This window comes from Oncorhynchus clarkii, chromosome 8 (genome assembly GCF_045791955.1).
Source record: "Oncorhynchus clarkii lewisi isolate Uvic-CL-2024 chromosome 8, UVic_Ocla_1.0, whole genome shotgun sequence".
NCBI classification, from domain to species: domain Eukaryota; kingdom Metazoa; phylum Chordata; class Actinopteri; order Salmoniformes; family Salmonidae; genus Oncorhynchus; species Oncorhynchus clarkii.
Genome location: NC_092154.1, coordinates 22,868,399 through 22,889,941, shown reverse-complemented (window position 1 = coordinate 22,889,941; position 21,543 = coordinate 22,868,399). Strand labels below are relative to the sequence as shown.

General features: G+C 42.2%; 1 protein-coding gene across 1 annotated transcript; it reads right to left on the bottom strand.

Moving 5' to 3' along the window:
* Window positions 1-11,332: 11,332 nt before the first annotated feature.
* LOC139415416 (protein unc-93 homolog A-like) lies at window positions 11,333-20,552 on the bottom strand. The gene is made up of 8 exons (XM_071163518.1): window positions 20,463-20,552; window positions 20,158-20,339; window positions 19,550-19,779; window positions 19,187-19,309; window positions 12,222-12,433; window positions 11,967-12,102; window positions 11,739-11,870; window positions 11,333-11,643 (listed from the first exon to the last, which is right to left on the bottom strand). The coding sequence occupies exons 1-8, from the start codon at window positions 20,550-20,552 to the stop codon at window positions 11,333-11,335; spliced, it is 1,416 nt and encodes a 471-aa protein (XP_071019619.1).
* Window positions 20,553-21,543: the final 991 nt, after the last annotated feature.

Here is a 21,543-nt window from a genome sequence, read left to right as displayed (position 1 = left end):
TTAAGGAAATAACACGTTGTTTCATGGTAGTAATGATCTCACCCGTAGCTAGGCATTCTTGGAACATGTTAAATATTGGTCCCTCTAAATGTTTCCGAAAAGTGTAAATAAAACTCCACAGAAATAAAATCTGTTCCAGGTGCTTTTCCCTTCATAGATTTAAGAGCATCTCTAATCTCTACTGTAGAAAACTCCTCTTCACATATGGACTTGAACTCATCAGAAATCATTGGAACATGACCATGGACATGTTTTATAAAACTTTCACATTCAATCTCATTAAAATAAGATTTATACAGATTTTAATAGAAAGAATACACAAAGTTAGAGATGATCTTTGGGTCTTTACACGAGGCATTGTCAATATTTAAGGCAGAAAGACATTTTCTCTTATAGTTCCTTTTTTCAAGAGCAAAAAAATGGTTTCTGTTTTTCTCACCCTCCTCAACCCATTTTGGTCTAGATCGAATAAAGGCCTCTTTAGCTAAATCAATGAACATGTGATCTAGTTCTATTCCAGATGTATTAAAATATTTCTTCCTCTGCTGAAAGGGTATCATTTTATAAGAGAACATTCAATTTATTCACAAGCTCATCTTCTTTCAAACATTTTTGCTTCTTTAGTTCCTTACTGCGTGTAATGGTGATAGATCTTACCTTGAATTTAAATATTTCCCAGTTACTTACATGCTTTGGTTCCAAATCGTTTGAGTCTATGATCAAGTTCTTTATGCTCTTCTTAAAGACTGGATCATTTAGGAGTGAATTATTAAGTTTACAGTATCCTCGAATACCACTGGATTTTTCAGAACATTCTAACTTCAATAATATAATTTTCTGATCAGTCAAAGGAGCATGTTTATGATTTACTTCCTGTATATACTGTAACAGTGGGGGAGAAATGAGAAACAGATCCATTCTGGATCTGGCCGTCATTGCCCTATTACACCAGGAGTATTTGTTTAAGTTCATATTAAGAAGTGCCATGTATCGATCACTGTCAGTTTACTGCAAAATTGGGTAATGATGTCACTATTCTGAGATCTTTGAGCTATTCTAGGTGGAAATCTATCTAAATAGTTATCAGGTGACTAAACTCTGCAAAAAAAGAAATGTCCTCTCACTGTCAACTGCTTTTATTTTCAGCAGATTCAACAACTGAGACATAAACTGAACAAGTTCCACAGACATGTGACTAACAGAAATGGAATGTGTCCCTGAACAAAGGGGGGGACCCCTGACATTTAGAGATAGTGTTTACTGCATTGAATTCAAAACGTTGCATAACTTGACAAAAATTAAATTAAGACAAATACAGTGTAGTGATATGAATAACTGGTTAACTACTTGAACTAGTAAGATAAGTAGTTAATAAGGAATCCTGAGCTTGGAGAAAGAACTGGACTACCCTAAACCGAGGTAGTTATGATGAACCCATATTCACATTTACTAACCTGGTGATATAAAACAGGGTGAATGTACAAATGTCAATCAACTTATTAACTCAAAGAGTAATTTAGTTAACTCTTAACGCTCATTTGACTTAGAAAGAATAGGACATCAATTGTAAGTTAGTGTAGCTATATACCTGAGCACAGAGTTTTCAAAACATTCAGTACTCTCATGACATTCACTTAACGTAATGACAATCGATCTTCTTTCCATCGATAAATGCAAAAGGGCCACTGAAAGATGATCTCTTCCCTTCTTCTCTAGCCTTTTTTACCATTGGCCAAAGTGTTCCCCTTGCAGCAGCATCTTCTGTAGTGAGAGCCTCTTTGGTGCGTAGTTTATTCTCCACAAGAAACCTGGAGTCTTTGGCTTCTTTCCATGCGACATCTCTATAGATTCTCATTGTGAACCGCATGATGGTTGTCTTCGAAGATCCGTCATCCCTTCGCTTTCACATGCGGTTGACCACGTCGACGACATCCTGGAGGTTGTCTCGAATCCTGGGTGCTACTTTCCCGAGGATGTCAATGGTAACGCTCCGTATGTTCTCCCCGTCCTCTTCTCGCACCCCATGTAGTTTCAGGTTCCATCTCCGGCTGTGACGCTGGACTTCGATGATATTCTGTTCGCTGTGGGTTGACACCTGGTTGAGAAGTTGCTGCACAGTGGCTGAGATAGACTAATGATTTGGAGGTAGTCTGTTGTTTTTTCAATGATGGCCAGTTACTCAAAGATGGCTTTGAGAATGTCAGGTAGAAGACTTTTCGACTGCTCTGTATTTGGTAGAGGGGTTCTTACTCGGCGTAGGTGGCAGTGGTGAGAATAAGGAGTATTTTTCCTCGAGTTCTGGAAAGGCTTCACGTGGGCTGCGTGCTTCTGTCTCGCTGCTAGCATCTGAGGTGATAAGCGTCTGTTCAGCCATGCCTTGCCCTTTTCGGTTTCTTCTGCCCGTGTAGTCGTGTGATCACCGTGTTTTCCAATTACCTTCTGTTACTTCATATAGGTAAGGGTCAGTTTACCCCCCCCCCCCACAAAAGAAAAAATAATAATAATAATATGAAATCCTCGAGTATTGATCATAATCTGCCTGGTCTGTTCAATTACACCCTCTCAAAGTGGCGCCCTCTGTTAGAGTTGCATTGAACAAGTACAACTCTGGGTGATGACATCATCAAAGGGGAAAAGTCACGGTCAAGGCCAATGCCAATAATAACCATGAACACATGAATAGTAATCATACTATACTGCAGGTAAGTACAATAACATATTCAATGTAATTATTTATATAGTGGCCACACTATAACAACTCTGTTCCATCTGACTGTGCAATCCACTGTTTCATCAGCCCAACCAGAACAGTTATAAACTTGATCTCCACTATAATAAGCATCTAGACATTAGTTCACATTTATTTTAGACTAACATTTAGTTTTCAACAGCAGAGATTTGTATAAACCTACTGTCTGTCTCTCCGATATTTGGAACATTGTTTCAATTTTCAAATTCGATCTCCAGCTGTCCATAGTAATGGATGTGTCGGGAGTCGGGACGAGACAGACCGGCAGCGTTTCCCAGTCAGTCTAAAATCATAAATCAGCTGGCATCATTTTTATTGATACAAAGAAATGTAAATTAAAAAAAGGTCAAATGAAACGAAGTGCAGCTAGTTTGAACTCTTTACAGCTTCAGTGTTTGAAGTGATTGTGTTAGCTGTGTTGTTGTTGTCTACTTCCTCAACAGTGTCCAGACGATTTTCTACGCCAGGTGAAATCGCGCCTCATTAGCTCATTGTTATGGATGTATCCAAATAAATGTCACTAGAAAACAGCTTAAACAAATACAAATGCAGCTACTGTTGTTATTCTTTTTTGATGTTTGACGAGAATGAAAAATTAGCCCTAGTTGGCTAGCTAGCAAGCAAGGGATAAGATCGTTGCCAGCCAGTATGGCAATGGAACATTTTGAACGAACGACTGGGTCGCGTCCATAGATACAGAACAAAGTCTGAACGACTGGGTTGCGTCTCTGGCAACCGAAACAATAGAATGAACGACCAGCCCTAGATTTGGGTCGCGACTATATCTTGTTGAAGGATGAAATAGTATGAATAAATTAATTAACTTTAAAATAAAGTTTTTATTGAAAATAGGTCAATCATTATTTGAATATGTTGGTAACCCATTATATAAAAGTGATAATGCCCTCGAAGCCGGTGTTTGGAGGATATATTGGCACGGGTTTCCGGCCCTCGACACCGGCTTACCGGGCATTATCACTAAAGTATAGTACAGTGAGAAATTAATAGACCTAATAGAGGTTGTGTGTCCTTTTGGGGTACATTTAATATTAAAGGTTAGTGTGGCCACGCAATGGACACTGAGGCATTTCAGGTTAACCTTAACATATGCACCATGAACATTTCCATTACTATGTGGACATTAGTGATATATTTTATGGTTTGGCAATAACCATTTATTACCATAGCATTTCTCCTCTTATCAGTATATCTAAGCACTCTCTGTCTAAATTACTGCTGAGCTTAGTTGTGTTGTCATAACTCTTGTTATCAGGTTTTATCATAAACCAAGAGCCTATGTTTGAACAAGCTAGGACTGTATACAGTAGGTGCAGTATGGATATTTTTTTCACAAAGCAAAGCCACATCATACATAACATATTATAACATATATTTCAGTAATAGCTTTACCATCCTGGATATACGTTTCCAACTGTGTGCACCACATTGCATCCCATAGCAGCAACAATAGTTAATTAGTACAAAATGTAGACCTATCTTTGCCAAATACGTTAACTTGAACCCATTTGCAATCCACATTGTTCTAAGTAATCGCATTGTTTCAATAGCATTCACACTGATATAGGGATTAGGCCTACTGTAAATTGCATAATGGCTGAGCATGGACATGCCAAACGTTGTCAATAAGCAATATTATGAATTGTTGATAAGGCCTAAAAAGAAAACGAATAATTCGAAACAAAACAACAACTTGTTTTAAATAGGCTATGTCACACTTATGGGCACCATCATTTATCCCCGTGGGCATACAATATTAAAACAACGCAGACTATGAAGGATTTTTACGCACATCCAAACTTTGCACAATAGCTGGACAAAGATCCAATATAAATAGAAAGGGAGAATGTCCACGCACAGTTATACTGCTCCCAAATAGCCCTATATTTTATTAACATAATCGGAAATATTTTTACAGATCAGATCGCATTCACACATCTCCAGAAGTTGCATTGCAAGCGCGCCACGGACTTTGTCACCATAATACCAGGAATATGAATAATTCTTATGTTTGGTTAAAATACAATTTTACGAAAAGAAAGCAATCATTTGGTTTTTAAAACAATAATAAATAAATGTAAAATGTAATGATATAATAAAATCGCCAGGATAAAAAACACGTGCATTACTGTTGAACCAGCCTTCGTTATAGTAGGCCTAAGCGAAAGCTTGGGTTTTGAACATATGAAACGTAAATAAGCACTTTTTACATGTTACAGCTAACTTCTAAATAAGAGTTTCACCTGTAACTCATCTCTCGTTTCATGATGGGCATGGACACCTAGATTACACACCCTCCATGAAGTGCATTTGACACTAGGGCCACTGAAGATAGAGCCCCAGAAGTCTTTCACTGAAAGGTAAATCATTTGTTTTTATTGAACATTAGTGGTTGAAGAAACACAGTGCCACCCTGAGTAAACTCATGATAAGCCCAAAACAATTATGTGATGCCAACAGCGTTTGTGTTTTGTTACACCAGAAGTACATTAATTTCCATTGGAATGCTGCGTTTGCGTTGTAGTTGCATTGCGTTCGGTGTGGTGCATACAGTATGTTGGATTTATCAAACGTATGCATCAATTTGTATGCATCAAATTGTATGAGTAGACAGCTTGACCGAAATAGTAGCAGAAGGTGAATGTTGAACTTTCGTTGCACACATATCCAGATGTGGTATGATGGAGTCTTGAGGAGCAGGTTCATGATGCGTGATGACCCTGCTGTGATCCTTCTACTCCTGTTGTTGGCACAAAGACTTGGGACTGCAGAATAACTGGTCATTAAATAGTTTTAACTATGGTAGATTCAAGTTTCATCTACTTCATTAGTGACGTTCAGTGCTGTATTTCACTCTGTTACAGTTCAGCATAACATAATGTAATGTGAATTCAACATAGCAGCCATGGCATAAAAATACATTTATCACACTTAAATCAGAATTGTAATAGAAATTCTGCATAAAAAGTTCAACCATAGAAAATTATTAGACATAATTGATGGTCAAGATAGTTATCCATACATTTATAGTGTCATGCCTACTCCTGCTCCCTCTCTCCAGCACTAGACTTTGCCGGTCTACTAACCACCGGTCCTGGCAAACCACATTATGCACACCTGACGCACACATGACAACCATAACTGCGCACACCTGCTCCCCATCATTACGCACACCTGGGACTTCATCATCACCCTGATTACTCTCCCTTTATTTAGCCACTAAGTAGTATTAGTCAGTAGGTAGTATTATTTCCTTTCATTATTTCCTTTCATACGCAACTCGTTTTTTCCATTTGTATTGTTTCATTATTAAACTCACCTTCTGCACCTGCTTCCTGACTCTTGGCATATACATTACAGAATACTACCTCAACAAATGGAAGCAGCAGAAAATCCAGACATCACCCAGAGGGTTGGCGAACAGGGACACTTAATCCGCCAACACCACGACCAACTGGTGCAACTAGGTACAGCTATGGATGAGGTCCTCCACGTTCTCCAACGCGGAGGACCCTCTACAACGAATCGTCTCAGCGAGCCAGTCCCTCAGCCCATCCAGCAGTCCACCCAGGTCAGCGATGCCCGATTGTCCCTCTCAGACAAATATGACGGGATCCTTACCACTGAGAGGCCAAAGGTTGCCACGGTCATTTCCGTTGGAGTGGGCCACAGCCATGGAGGAGCTGAGTTCCAATGAGAGGTTCAGGGTCGGTCTTCGATCATCCACCAGATGGCAGAGAGGGAAGTGAGCTCCTACTCCAACTCCGGCAGGTTGCCCAGACCACTGCGGAGTACACCCTCACCTTCCAGACCATGGCAGCCTCCAGCAGATGGATTTAGCAGCCTCCAGACGGAGCTGGCATGTTGCAATAACAACCCCTCCATGGACGCACTCATAGCGATGACCATCCATTTTGATAACCTTCTTCGGGAGTGTTAGCACCTCTCACCCTCCTCCTATGGCCATCCTGAGACAGAGCCTGAACCCATGGAGGTAGGGTCCACACCTCCTCGTGGCAGAGCGACGCTGTCGGAAACAGTTGGGGCTCTGTCCCTATTGTGGTCAGAAGGGGCCCCAGCTTCAGCAGTGTCCAGTGCGTCATAACCAGGGGTCCACGAGGGCAGAGGGATAGCCCCATGATCATTTGTCTCCCGGGGTTGGGTGAGTATTCCATCATCTCTTTCCGCCAAACACTTTCTGGTTTCAATTTCACTGGCTGGCTGTCCCTTGTGTTGTATCTACAGCCCTATTGGACAAGGCCCTTGCCTCCTCCCATACCCGCTCTCCTCTCCTTTTCCGGTCCAAGCCCTGGATAAACAACCATTGGGATCCGACACAATCACGCACATCACATCACAGCACCCTCAACCTCATCATGGGACCCATGCACCAGCAAAGCCTTCACTTCCTCATCACCACCGCACCCGTACACAAAGTAATCGTTGGCCTCCCGTGGTTCCAACATCACAACCCCACCAACTCCTGGTCAAGGATGAAAATCACAGCCTGGGGACCAGGATACCGGAGGACCTGCTTTCCCGTATCCTGTGGTTCCACGCTAGTTGAGAGTCCTGTAAGTGCCCTCCAGACCATCAATCGGTCCTCCCGTATCGTAGGTCCCATGTTTTGGGACTTAGATGTGGACCTTTCCCAGGCTCTGGAGAGGGAACGCGTTCCTGATACCTGCCCTTCAGAACGAATCTACGGCTGTTGACCTGGGCACACACATCCCTCGCCACTGGACCCCCAGGTATCACCCACACCATCCATTCCCTCTATGAGAAGTACTGGTGGCCCACCTTGGCGCAGGATGTCACCCACTATGTCAATTCATGCTCCATATTTCCCCTGCGCACTCCAGCAGGGAAACTACTTCCCTTCCCGTGCCTCAGCGGTCATGATCACATCTGTCCATAGACTTTGTAACTGATCTCCCCCTTTCTGATGGTTTTACCACTATGGTTGTTAACAGATTCTCAAAATTCTGTCATTTTATCCCAACCTACCACTCTCCAGGTCACCGAGGCACTACTCAAGAAGGTCTTCCTGTAATATGACCTTCCGTAGGACATTGTTTCCGACCATGGTCCCCAGTTCGCGTAGCAGGTCTGGAAAGCCTTTATGGAGATGCTGGGGGTCACGGTCAGCCTCGCATCTGGGAACCGGGCACAGTCCAATGGGCAGGAGGAGAGGACCTACCAGGAGCTGGAGAGGTTCCTAAGGAGTTCGTTCCCTGGGCAGTAAACGCCCAGAACTCACTTCGACACTCCCTTCCGGTGCATGCTGGGATATCAGCCGGGCCTGGCTCCGTGGACTCCGAGCCAGACCGAGGCTCCTGCAGTGGACAAGTGGTTCCGGGGGCACAGAGGTGGTATGGACCGCCACCACAGTGAGGCTCCTGTGTTCCATCCTGGTAATCGCATCTGGCTCTCCACCAGGAAACTCCTGCCCTGATAGAAGCTGAGCCCCAGGTTTGTGGGGCCCTTCAAGGTCCTCCGGAGGGTCAATGAGTTAACCTATTGTCTCAAACTCACCACCAACTACCAGATCTCCCTCCTCAGTACTGGAGTCGGCCCACATGAGAGTCCAGGAGGGACGTAACAGCATAGATGGGGGTTCCCTCTCCATCCAGGTCCCTGATGCCGTCCCCCACGACACCCCTCCACCTCCCCTGGACATCGAGGGGACCCCCATCTATGCTGTTACGTCCCTCCTGGACTCCCAACGTCATGTGGGCCGACTCCAGTACCTAGTGGCCTGGGAGGGGTACGGTCCTGAGGAGTGCTCTTGGGTCCCGGTGGCGGACATCATCCGAGATTTCCGTCTCATCCGCCTGAATCGGCCCTTTCCACACCCTCAGGGCTATCCTCCTGGCCGGCATCATCCTGCGGCTGGAGCCGCATGACGGGGGGTACTGTCTCGCCTTATTCTGCTCCCTCCCTCCGGTGCTTGACGTCGCCAGTCTACTAATTACTGGTCCACTGGTTCATTTGTATCGTTTCATTATTTAAACTTCTGCACCTGTTTCCTGACTCCCGGCGTATACGTTACATATAGAGATCCACAAAACCTCTCATTTTGTCATACGAAGAAAAGTGTCCCATTGGGGTAGACATATGACTGTGTCAGAATCATGATATCCAGATTTCCTCTTACTGGATGTCATTCCCCCACATAATTAAGTGATAACGCCGAAGAAGCCTGTGTTTGGAGGATATATGGGCACGGGTGTTGTTAGGCCTGAGATGAAGTCGAAGGCCGGCAAACCATACCATTATATTCTCCAAACACCGGCTTCAAGGGCCTTATCACTTTTATACAACAGGTTGCCAACATATTCATATAATGATTGACATACAGTACCAGTCCAAAGTTTGGACACACCTACTAATTCAAGGCATTTTTTTTTTAAATGTTTACTATTTTCTACATTGTAGAATAATAGTGAAGATGACAAAACTATGAAATAACACATAGGAATCATGTAGTAATCAAATAGCCACCCTTTGCCTTGACGACAGCTTTACACACTCTTGGCATTCTCTCAACCAACTTCATGAGGTTGTCACCTGGAATGTATTTCAATTAACAGTGTGCCTAGTTAAAAGTTGATTTGTGGAATTACTTTCCTTAATGCTTTTGGGCCAATCAGTTTTGTTGTGACAAGGTAGGGGTGGTATACAGAAGATAGCCCTATTTGGTAAAAGACCCTGTCCATATTATGGCAAGACCAGCTCAAATAAGCAAAGAGAAACAACAGTCCATTATTTTATGACATGAAGGTCAGTCAATCCGGAAAATGTAAAGAACTTTGAATATTTTTTTCCAGTGTAGTCGCAAAAACCATCAATGATGAAACTGGTTCTCATGAGGACCGCCACTGGAAAGGAAGACCCAGAGTTACCTCTGCTGCAGACGATAAGTTCATTAGAGTTAACTGGTTCTCATGAGGACCGCCACTGGAAAGGAAGACCCAGAGTTACCAGCCTCAGAAATTGCAGCCAAATAAATGCTTCACAGAGTTCACAAGTAACAGACACATCTCAACAACTGCTCAGAGGAGACTGTGTGAATCAGTCCTTCATGGTCGAATTGCTGCAAAGAAACCACTACAAAAGGATATCAATAATAAGAAGAGACTTGCTTGGGCCAAGAAACACGAGCAATGGACATTAGATTGATGGAAATCTGTCCTTTGGTCTGATGTGTCCAAATATGAGATTTTTAGTTTCAACCACAGTGTCTTTTTTAGACGCAGAGTACGTGAGCGGATGATCTCTGCATGTGTGGTTTCCACTGTGAAGCATGGAGGCGGATGTGAGATGGTGTGGGGGTGCTTTGCTGGTGACACTATCTGTGATTTATTTAGAATTCACTGCGCACTTAACCAGCATGTCTGCCACAGCGTTCTGCAGCAATACTATATCCCTTCTGGTTTGCGCTTAGTGGGACAAATCATTATTTCTTCAACAGGGCAATGACCCAACACACTTCTAGGCTGTGTAAGGGCTATTTAACCAAGAAGGAGAGTGATGGAGATCTGCATCAGATGACCTGGCCTCCACAATCACTCAACCTGAACCCAATTGAGATGAGTTGGACCGCAGAGTGAAGGAAAAGCAGCCAGCAAGTGCTCAGCATATGTGGGAACTCCTTCAAGACTGTTGGAAAAGCTGGTTAAAGAATGCCAAGAGTGTGCAAAGCTGTCATCAAGGCAAAGGGTGGCTACTTTGAAGAATCTAAAATCTAAATATAGTTAGATTTTCTTAACACTTTTTGTTACTACATTCCATATGTGTTATTTCATAGTTTTGATGTCTTCACTATTATTCTACAATGTAGAAAATAATAAAAATAAAGAAAATCCCTTGAATGAGTAGGTGTGTCCAAACTTTCGACTGGCACTGTATTTTCATGAAATGTTATTTTGATTAATTCATAGTATTTAATCCTTGCACAAGATATAGCCCCAGCACAAATCTAGGGTTGCTACCCAAGCTGGCTGGTTGTTCATTCTATCGGTTCGGTAGCCATAGATGTGACCCAGTCATTCATTCTTTTTTTTCTGTATCTATGGACGCAACACAAGTGTTCGTTCTAAATGTTCCATTGCCATACTGACTGGCAACGTTCTTATCCCAAGCTTGCTAGCTAACTTAGTCACGTCAACAGTGCAGCCAGAATAACAACATAATCTGTGTTCATTACTATGGGACAGCTGGAGATCGAATTTGGATATTGAAACAATGTTGCAAATGTCAGAGATACAGTCAGCAAGGTTTATATAAATCTCCTCTGTTGAAAACTAAATGTTAGTCTAAAAAATGTGAGATAATGTCTAGATGCTTTTTATAGTGGAGATCAATTTTAAATTGCCTGGCTGGGCTGATAAGACAGTGGATTGCACAGTCAGATGAAACAGAGTAAAAAGGTATTTTAACGTCATAGATTTAGCTGGTGGTAACTTGTGGAATAGACACCGGCTGGAATGCGGTTTTAACCAATCAGCGTTCAGGATTAGACTCACCTGTTGCATAAGTCTACATATCAAATCCACATATTGTCTACAAGCTGGTCTGAGCAATGATGTGATGTATGTTTTTTGAGTAGTCTGTGTATTGGTCTGTGTCCTTTTTATAGTCTTTGTCATATACTCCCTCCTCCACCGGAAGTGTAGGATTGTTGTGTTCTTGGTACTCTGCCCACAAACAGGTAACCATGGAGAGGATCAGAACTCCAAGGAGGATGTAGATCTTGGTGTCTAGACAGATGAAGGTACTGTAGGCAAAGGCTATCACGAACCCCAGGGACTCCCACATACAGCAGTTAGCAAACGCTGCCTCTTTTTGTCTGGGGAAGAGAACCCCATACAGTGCTGCAAATAAAAACAACCACTGTTACCTCTGTTCTGTACAAAATATTTGATGTACCTAGCATGTCACAGTAATACATTTCAATAACTCAACTCACAGTTGGTTTGTGCCTGCCATACCGCATCTGCCATGCCCCAGAGAGCAGGAAACACAAAGAACACTGGCAGCTGGTCTGGGTGAGGCCTCCAGAACAACAGGGCCATGATACAGGCAAAGTTGTTCGCCGCAGCTGTAAGAGCGGTGAGTAGTAAGTGATTTGATTTTAAGTGTGTCGTATAGGATACCAATGAAAATGTTAATGTCTTTATTGGAAAGCTCTTCTTACCCAAGCAAAACAGTGGGGCTCTTCCAGTGTATTCTGCCAACCTCCCAAACATAAAGGAACATAACGAATTTGTGGCTCCAAAACATATCATCGCATATCCAACGTAATGGATTCCTAATGAACAGGTCACATAGTTCTGCAAAAGAAACAACAAAAGAAGTTCACAAACAACTTTTAGCCACTCTTCCGTTGGTAAAGAATTCTTGAACATTGGATTCCTCGAGGCAGGGTAAGAACCATGTATCGTCTCCTCACCTTTGTGTATTCACCGGAGAGGAAACTCTGCTCAAAGCCACTGTACATGGACAAAGGGATGAGAATGATGAGTCTCTTGTCTTTCAGGAGTGTAAACGTGGCCAGGAAGGTGCTCCAGAATGGTTCTCTGTTCCCTCGGAACTCCTGGGCCTGATCTCTGTCTATGTTATCCAGAAATACTGCCACTATGATCATGGCCAGCACACCCACCCCTAGTACACAACAGAAACAAACATTAGAACATTTCAATAGCATCAACCTGCAGGGCTGGATTACCAAACGGTCATGCAGAGCTCATGCCCCAGGCCCCCGATGTATGAAATGTATGTACATGTGTGTGTGTGTGTGTATATATATATAGTTTGTGGACACCTGCTCTTCGAGCATGTCATTCCAAAATCATGGGCATTAATATGTAGTTGGTCCCCCTTTGCTGCTATAACAGCCTCCACTCTTCTGGGAAGGCTTTCCATTAGATGTTGGAATATTACTGCGTGAACTTGCTTCTGTAAAGCCACGAGCATTAGTGAATTCGGACACTGATGTTGAGCGATTAGGCCTGGCTCGCAGTCAGCATTTCAATCCATCCTAAAGGGGTTCGATGGGGTTGAGGTCAGGGCTCTGTGCAGGCCAGTCATGTTCTTTCTGTATGGACCTTGCTTTGTGCACGGGGGCATTGTCATGCTGAAACAGGAAGGGGCCTTCCCCAATCTTTTGCCACAAAGTTGGAAGCACAGAATCATCTAGAATGTAATTTTATGCTGTAGCGTTAAGATTTCCCTTCAAAGTAACTAAGGAGCCAAGCCCGAACCATGAAAAACAGCCCATGACCATTATTCCTTCTCCACCAAATTTTACAGCTGGCTCTATGCATTTGGGCAGGTAACATTCTCCTGGCATCAGCGAAACCCAGATTCATCCGTCGGACTGTCAGATAGCAAAGCGTGATTCATCACTCCAGAGAATGCGTCTCCACTGCTCCAGAGTCCAATGGCGGCAAGCTTTACACCCCTCCACCCGACTCTTGACATTGCGCATGCTGATCTTAGGCTTGTGTACGGCTGCTCGGCCATGTAAACCCATTTCATGATGCTCCCGATGAACAGTTATTGTGCTGATGTTCCTTTCAGAGGAAGTTTGGAACTCGGTAGTGAGTGTTGCAACCGAGGACAGACAATCTTTACGTGCTACATGCTTCAGAACTTGGCGGTCCTGTTGCTGCCGGTGTTGCTCTTAGATGTTTCCACTTCACAATAACAGCACTTAGAGTTGGCAGGGCAGAAATTTGATGAACTGGCTTGTTGGAAAAGTGGCATGCTATCATGGTGCCATATTGAAAGTCACTGAGCTCTTCAGGAAGGCCATTCTACTTCCAATGTTTGGCTATGGAGATTGCATGGTTGTGTGCTCGATTTTATACACATGTCAGCAACGGGTTTAGCTGAACTAGCCGAATCCACTAATTTGAATGGTGGCCACATACTTTTGTGCATATATAGTGTATACAGTAGCAAGAAAAATTATCTGAACCCTTTGGAAATACCTGGATTCCTGCATAAATTGGTCATAAATGTGACACAGTCTGCTTAAACTAATAACACACACATAGTTATACGTCTTTATTGAACACACCGTGTAAACATTCACAGTGCAGGGTGGGAAAAGTATGTGAACAATTAGATTTAGTAACTGGTTGACCCTCCTTTGGCAGCAATAACCTCAACCAAACATGTTCTGCAGTTGCGGATCAGACCTGCACAACGGTCAGGAGGAATTTTGGACCATTCCTCTTTACAAAACTGTTTCAGTTCAGCAATATTCTTGGGATGTCTGGTGTGAACCGTTCTCTTGAGGTCATGCCACAGCATCTCAATCGGGTTGAGGTCAGGACTCTGACTGGGCCACTCCAAAAGGCGTATTTTCTTCTGTTGAAGCCATTCTGTTGTTGATTTACTTCTGTGTTTTGGGTCGTTGTCCTGTTGCATCACCCAACTTCTGTTGAGCTTCAATTGACAGAGCCTAACATTCTCCTGCAAAATGTCTTGATAAACTTGAGAATTAATTTCAGTCAATGATAGCAAGCTGTCCAGGCCCTAAGGCAGCAAAGCAGCCCCGAACCATGATGCTACCTCCACCATACTTTACAGTTGGGGTGAGGTTTTGATGTTGGTGTGCTGTGCTGTGCCTTTTTTCCTCCACAGTGTTGTCTGTTCCTTCCAACCAACTCAACTTTAGTTTCATCTCTCCACAGAATATTTGGCCAGTAGCACTATGGAACATCCAGGTGCTCTTTTGCGAACTTCAGACATGCAGCAATGTTTTTTTTAGACAGCAGTGGCTTATTCCGGGGTGTCCTCCCATGAACACCATTCTTGTTTGGCGTTTTATGTATCGTAGACTCGTCAACTGAGATGTTAGCATGTTCCAGAGATTTCAGGCAATGCTTCTTGTGAATAGCAAACTCAAATTTTGTGTGTTTTTTATAGAGCAAGGCAGCTCTAACCAACATCTCCAATCTCCTCTCATTGATTGGACTCCAGGTTAGCTGACTCCTGACTCCAATTAGCTTTTGGAAATGTCATTAGCCTAGGGGTTCACATACTTTTTCCATCCTACACGGTGAATGTTTAAATGATGTATTCAATATAGACATGAAAAATACAATAATTTGTGTGTTATTAGTTTAAGCCCACTATATTTGTCTATTGTTGTGGCTTAGATGAAGGTCAGATCAAATTTGATGACTAATTTATGCAGACATCCAGGTAATTCCAAAAGGTTCACATACTTTTTCTTGCCACTGTATATACAAATACCTTGCAAAAGTTTTCATCCCCCTTGGCATTTTTCCTATTTTGTTGCATTGCACCTGTAATTTAACTTGATTTTTATTTGGATTTCATGTAATGGACATACACAAAATAGTCCAAATTGGTGAAGTGAAATGAAAAAAATTATTTAAAAAAAACAACAGAAAAGTGGTGTGTGCATATGTATTCACCTCTTTTGCTATAAAGCCCCTAAATAAGATATTGTGCAACCAATTGTCACATGTTCTGTCACATGATCTGAGTGTATATATACACCTGTTCTGAAATGCCCCAGAGTCTGCAAAAGTACTAAGCAAGCGGCACCACCAAGCAAGCGACACCATAAAGACCGAGGACTTGCTCCAAACAGATCAGGGACAAAGTACAGATCAGGGTTGGGTTATAAAAAAATATCAGAAACTCTAAACATCCCACGGAGCACCATTAAATCCATTATTACGTTTTTTAAAGAATATGGCACCACAACAAACCTGCCAAGAGAGGGCCGCCCACCAAAACTCACAGACCTGGCAAGGAGGGCATTAATCAGAGTGGCAACAGAGACTCTGAAGGAGCTGACCCTGAAGGAGCTGCAAATCTCCACGGTGGAGAGTATCTGTCCATAGGACCACTTTAAGCCATACACTCCACAGAGCTGGGCTTTACGGAAGAGTGTCTGGAAAAAAAGCAATTGCTGTAAGAAAAAAATAAGCAAAAACATTTGGTGTTCACCAAAAGGCATGTGGGAGACTCCCCAAACATATGGAGGAAGGTACTCTGGTCAGATAAGACTAAAATTGAGCTTTTTGGCCATCAAGGAAAACGCTATGTCTGGCGCAAACCAACACCTCTCATCACCCTGAGAACATCATCAACATCATCAAGTATTCTTTAGCAGTATGCTTAGGGTCATTGTCCTGCTGGAAGGTGAACCTCCATCCCAGTCTCAAATCTATGAAAAACAAACAGGTTTCCCTCAAGAATTTCCCTGTATTTAGTGCCATCCGTCATTCCTTCAATTCTGACCAGTTTCCCAGTCCCTGCTGATGAAAAACATCCCCACAGTGAAGCACGGTGGTGGCAGCATCATGCTGTGGGGATGTTTTTCATCAGCAGGGACTTGAGAATTGAAGGAATGATGGATGGCACTAAATACAGGGAAATTCTTGAGGGAAACCTGTTTGTTTTCCAGAGATTTGAGACCTTCCCTTCCAGCAGGACAATGACCCTAAGCATACTTCTAAAGAATACTTGAGTGGTTTAAGGGGAAACATTTACATGTCTTGGAATGGCCTAGTCAAAGCCCAGATCTCAATCCAATTGAGAATCTGTGGTATGACTTAAAGATTGCTGTACACCAACAGAACCCAGCAGTTTTGCTTTGAAGAATGGGAAAAAAATCCCAGTGGCTAGATGGGGGGGGGGGGGGGTGAATAGTTATGCACGCTCAAGTTCTGTTTTTTTTGTCTCATTTCTTGTTTGTTTCACAATAGAAAACATTTTGCATCTTCAAAGTGATAGGCATGTTGTGTAAATCAAATGATACAAACCGCCTAAAAAAAAATAAATTTTCATTCCAGGTTGTGAGGCAACAAAATAGGAAAAATGCCAAGGGGGGTGAATACTTTTGCAACCCACTGTACAGATAGATAAACAGTACCAGTCAAAGGTATTTTTCCACTTGTAGGTTATTGGATATTGTTTTGAGTTAGTGCACGTTGCATCTCTGTAGTCACGGTTTGTTGTTTGTTGTTTATTGCTTATTGTTTTTGCTTTGCTAAGTTTCACTTTATAATAAATGATGTGGAACTCAACATCCGATATTCATTCCAACGAACATGACACAAATGAGCAAAGAAACCACAGTCCATCATTACTTTAAGACATGAAGGTCAGTCAATGCAGAACATTTCAAGAACGTTGAACATTTCTTCAAGTGGAGTCGCAAAAACCATATAGCGCTATGATGAAACTGGCTCTCATGAGGACCGCCTGTAACGATGAGTGTCGGAAAGCAAGTTCAGGGAGTGAGTGTTTTAATAAATAAATGAAACATAATACTAAACAAGTAACATGAACAACGCACAGACAGGAAACAGAAACAATGACACCCGAGGAAGGAAGAAAAGGGAGGGAAATATACAGGGCAGGGACTCAAAGAGGTGATGGAGTCCAGGTGAGCATCAATGCATTGATGCGCGTAATGATGGTGACAAGTGTGCACCATAACGAGCAGCCTGTTGACCTAGAGACCGGAGAGGAGCACAGGTGACACTGCCACAGGAAAGGAAGACCCAGAGTTACCTCTGCTGCAGAGGATACATTCATTGGAGTTACCAGCCTCAGAAATTGCAGCCCAAATAAATGGGCTGCCAGAGTTCACATAACAGACACATTTCAAAATCAACTGTTCAGAGGAGACTGCATGAATCAGGCCTTCATGGATTAATTTCTGAAAAGAAACCACTACTAAATGACACCAATAAGAAGAAGAGACTTGATTTGGGCCAAGAAACACGAGCAATGTACATTAGACCAGTGGAAATCTGTCCTTTGGTTTGAGTCCAAATGTGAGATTTTTGGTTCCAACCGCCTTGTCTTTGTGAGACGCAGAGTAGGTGAACGGATGATCTCCACATGTGTGGTTCCCACCGTGAAGCATGGAGGAGGAGGTGTGATGGTGTGGTGGTGCTTTGCTGGTGACACTGTCAGCGATTTATTTTCAAATTCAAGGCACACTGAACCAGTATGTCTACCACAGAATTCTGCAGCAATTCACCATCCCATCTGATTTGCGCTTAGAGGGACTATAATTTGTTTTTCAACAGGACAATGACCCAACACACCTCTAGGCTGTGTAAGGGCTATTTTACCAAGACGGAGAGTGATGGAGTGTTGCATCAGATGACCTGTCCTCCACAATCACCCAACCTCAACCCAATTGAGATGGTTTGGGATGAGTTGGACCGCTGAGTGAAGGAAAAGCAGCCAGCAAGTGCTCAGCATATTTGGGAACTCCTTTAAGACTGTTGGAAAAGCATTCCAGGTGAAGTTGGTTGAAAGAATGCCAAGAGTGTGCAACGCTGCCATCAAAGCAAAGGGTGGCTACATTGAAGAATCTAAAATCTAAAATATGTTTTGATTTGTTTAACACTTTTTTGGTTACTACATGATTCCATATGTGTTATTTCATAGTTTTGATGTCTTCACTATTATTCTACAATGTAGAAAATAGTAAAAATAAAGAAAAACCCTTGAATGAGTAGGTGTGTCCAAACTTTTGACTGGTACTGTATATATATGGAGATCGGTGGGCCCCCAAGTAGTATATGATAGCAAAATGTGTAGAATTTCAGGAAATTTGCTTTTAAACAGCACATTTTATTCTCTGCCCCATGGCAAAATGTGTAGAATTGCAGGGAATTAGCATTAAAATTGCAACATTTCCTCTTAGCCTTGTTGGATTCTAGCTTGAAATATACTTATTAATGTTACCATACTAGAACTTATTGATTACTTAAAATATAAGGAATGTATATGTTGGGGTCAATGAAGGGTGAATAGGAAGGTGGTGTATGGAAAGTTACTGAGTGAGACAAGGGGAAGAGCAGAACGTTATTTTTCTGTTCAAACATGTTATTGTTGAATATCAACACTACTAAGGAGGGAGGCGAAAGGAAACAGCTAGTCTCTGCTGAGGCAGGTCAGCTGCGGAACTAGGAAGGAGAGAGGAATTCGACTCCAGGTCAAGTCAACAGATGAAGTGAAAAGAAACCTTTGGGAGGGGGGCCAGAGAAGCCCATCACAACGACCCTCCTACTACAGTTCTATCTCAAACACATACATTTCCACACCCACCAAGGTTCTAGCATCAGGCAGGGCCATGACTACACCAGTAAGAGGAATCAACTAAGTTCCTGCCTAGCAACAGAGATGTATCGGCTATCTAGATGTGTAAGGAGTTGACCCCACCTAGTAGGAGGTTATAAATATATGTGCTTGTGTAATCATACCTTGTCTTTCAGCTGTATGACCCAGTGGGTGGATAAACTTGTTTTGAACTTTTCCTAGTCGTCTGTTTGTGTTTTTACTCTGTTTGTTCAGGACCTAACAGGTGTCAAAGTGTAACACTGACAAACAATAGTAGGTTCTTACCAATATAGCAGCCGACTAGTGTCCAGACTAATTCTTGTGCTGGTCTTTTGGTCGTGGAGTTTACATTGATATCAATGCACACACCTGCACCACAATATTGTAGATCTTCTTCAGAGATGTCAGCTAGGAGAACATAAAGATATCATTATGACAGATGGTACCATAGAGGATGGTTGGGCAAGAACACCTCTCATAATGTACACTGCACATGATGGATCTCATTCACTTTATCCTACAGTCACCCTTTAACTTAGAAATGTTACTACTTTCACAAATAAGTTGCATTTGTTCTGTGTGTGCGTGTGTGCATACTTGTGTGTGTGTGTGTTTGTTTGTGTGTGTATGTGTGCACTTGCTACTTACGTATATCTGTATCTGAACCAAATATCAACGACGACATGAGGTTTCCCCATACAGCCGAAGACTGGAATATCAAGAAAAATATGCCAAAGTACTTATTGATAACATCCGCTGCTGCCTTGTTTTCTTTAGGGGCCTGCAGGTTGCCACAGATGGTGAGAAGGGTACACTTGGCTGACCATAGTGGAGAACCTCCCATACCCAGGATCACAGAGGTGGGGATCAGAGTGTACCTAGAAGAGGACAGATTAATATGGTTAGCATCAGACACTGCCTACAGTTTGTAAACTAACACAACTACTGACAGGCCAGTCCAGGAAGCATAGCAGAGAGGGATAGGATTCATACCATGTGTGTAAACAACTTTGTTGATGAACACTACTTTCACATAATTAGTTTAAGCTACTCACAGAGTACTGAAATAATCCCAACTCTACTTGGTAACAACAAGTTAATATATGTGTACTATGCCAAATGTTTTACTCATTGAGGTAGGGAGGTACATGATTAGTTGTATTGTAATTTTGCTCTTAAATCACGAAGAAGAAACACAGCTTGTTGAAAGTTGTAAACAATGAAGGTCTGAACAGGTTTTAGCCAGTTTGCTTTACCATCCTGGATAGAGGTTCCCAATTGAATAGGTCACATAGCAGCCCATGCCGACAACAATAGTCCATTTGCAGCCCAGGTTTTTGATGAGAGTGGGTGTTAGGAACATGGATGACAGGATGATGGAGGCATAGATAACACTGAGAGATGTCACCCCCATCCCATCCTCGGCATTGAGACTGCTCTGTAACACAGGAGACGGATGGTGCCATCAATTATCAACAACCAGAAATTGCAGTGTTGAATTGTACCTTAATATTCAAACAATCATCTATGTAATGATTGACACGACAGTATCTTGAGTTACCTGTAAACTCTGAAGTCCTCCATACGCTGTGAACAGAGATAAAAATCCAGTGGATACAACCAGAACATTTTTCATATTTCGGTCTATCATTTCTGCAACGTGAATACCTATATATTCCAGATTACAACTCCACTGGACGGTTGTCAAAGCAAAGTCTTAGGTAAAAACACTGAGCCTTTATATAGTGAAGCTGGTTAAATTGGGGACAAAGTTCATTCCGTTCTACTGTTAGATATGTGTCCTCTGCTGAAGAGCTCTTACAGGGTTAATACTGTCATAAAAATCCTGGAAAATAAATGTCATTTTAAAATGTTATCCAGGTCTGGAAATGCAGTGGTGGAAAAATGACCTAATTGTCATAGTTGAGTAAAAGTAAAGATACCATAATAGAAAATAACTCAGGTAAAAGTGAAAGTCACCCAGTAAAATACAACTTGAATAAAAGTCTAAAAGTATTTGGCTTGAATTATATTTAAGTATCAAAAGTAGACCTATAAATCATGTCAAATTCCTTAATAAAACCAGAAGGCACGATTTTCTCGTTTTTCTAATTTACAGATAGCCAGGGGCACACTCCAACACTCAGACATAATTTACAAGCAAAGCATTTGTGTTTAGTGTGTCCACCAGATTAGATGCAGTAGGAATGACCAGAGATTTTCTCTTGATAAATGCATGAATTGGACAATTTTCATGACCTGCTAAGTATTCAAAATGTACAGACACCCCAAAAACTACTTATGTAGTACTTTAAAGTATGTTTACTTAACTAGCCTACTTAACACCACTGTGGAAAAGTTTTGGGAAATTATCCAATCCGAAAAATGTTGGGAAAGTAATGGAAATGAATCATTTCTGATAATTGAAATGATTTAGGCAAAATACAAAACATTTTATCAATCAAATCAAAATCAACATATAAACCAGGCTCAGAATGGACTTTAGTGCGTCTGTTGTGTTTGCGCACATCACTTGCATCTGTGCAAGAGAAGTGGGCCGTTGCTAAAAGAGAGGGAGAAAGTCGGACATTGCAGTGGCAGGCAGGTAGGTAGGCCTAGTCTAGAACATATGATAGAGAACA

What these genes read in the sequence shown, in the direction of transcription:
- LOC139415416 (XM_071163518.1), bottom strand. Translation starts at nt 20,552, where the DNA reads ATGATAGACCGAAATATGAAAAATGTTCTGGTTGTATCCACTGGATTT. An exon ending in GGGAACCTCTATCCAGGATG is followed by an intron (nt 19,780 to 20,157) that starts GTAAAGCAAACT and finishes GTCCTCTTCTAG; the next exon opens with GTACACTCTGATCCCCACCT. An exon ending in TCTCCGGTGAATACACAAAG is followed by an intron (nt 12,103 to 12,221) that starts GTGAGGAGACGA and finishes TTTCTTTTGCAG; the next exon opens with AACTATGTGACCTGTTCATT.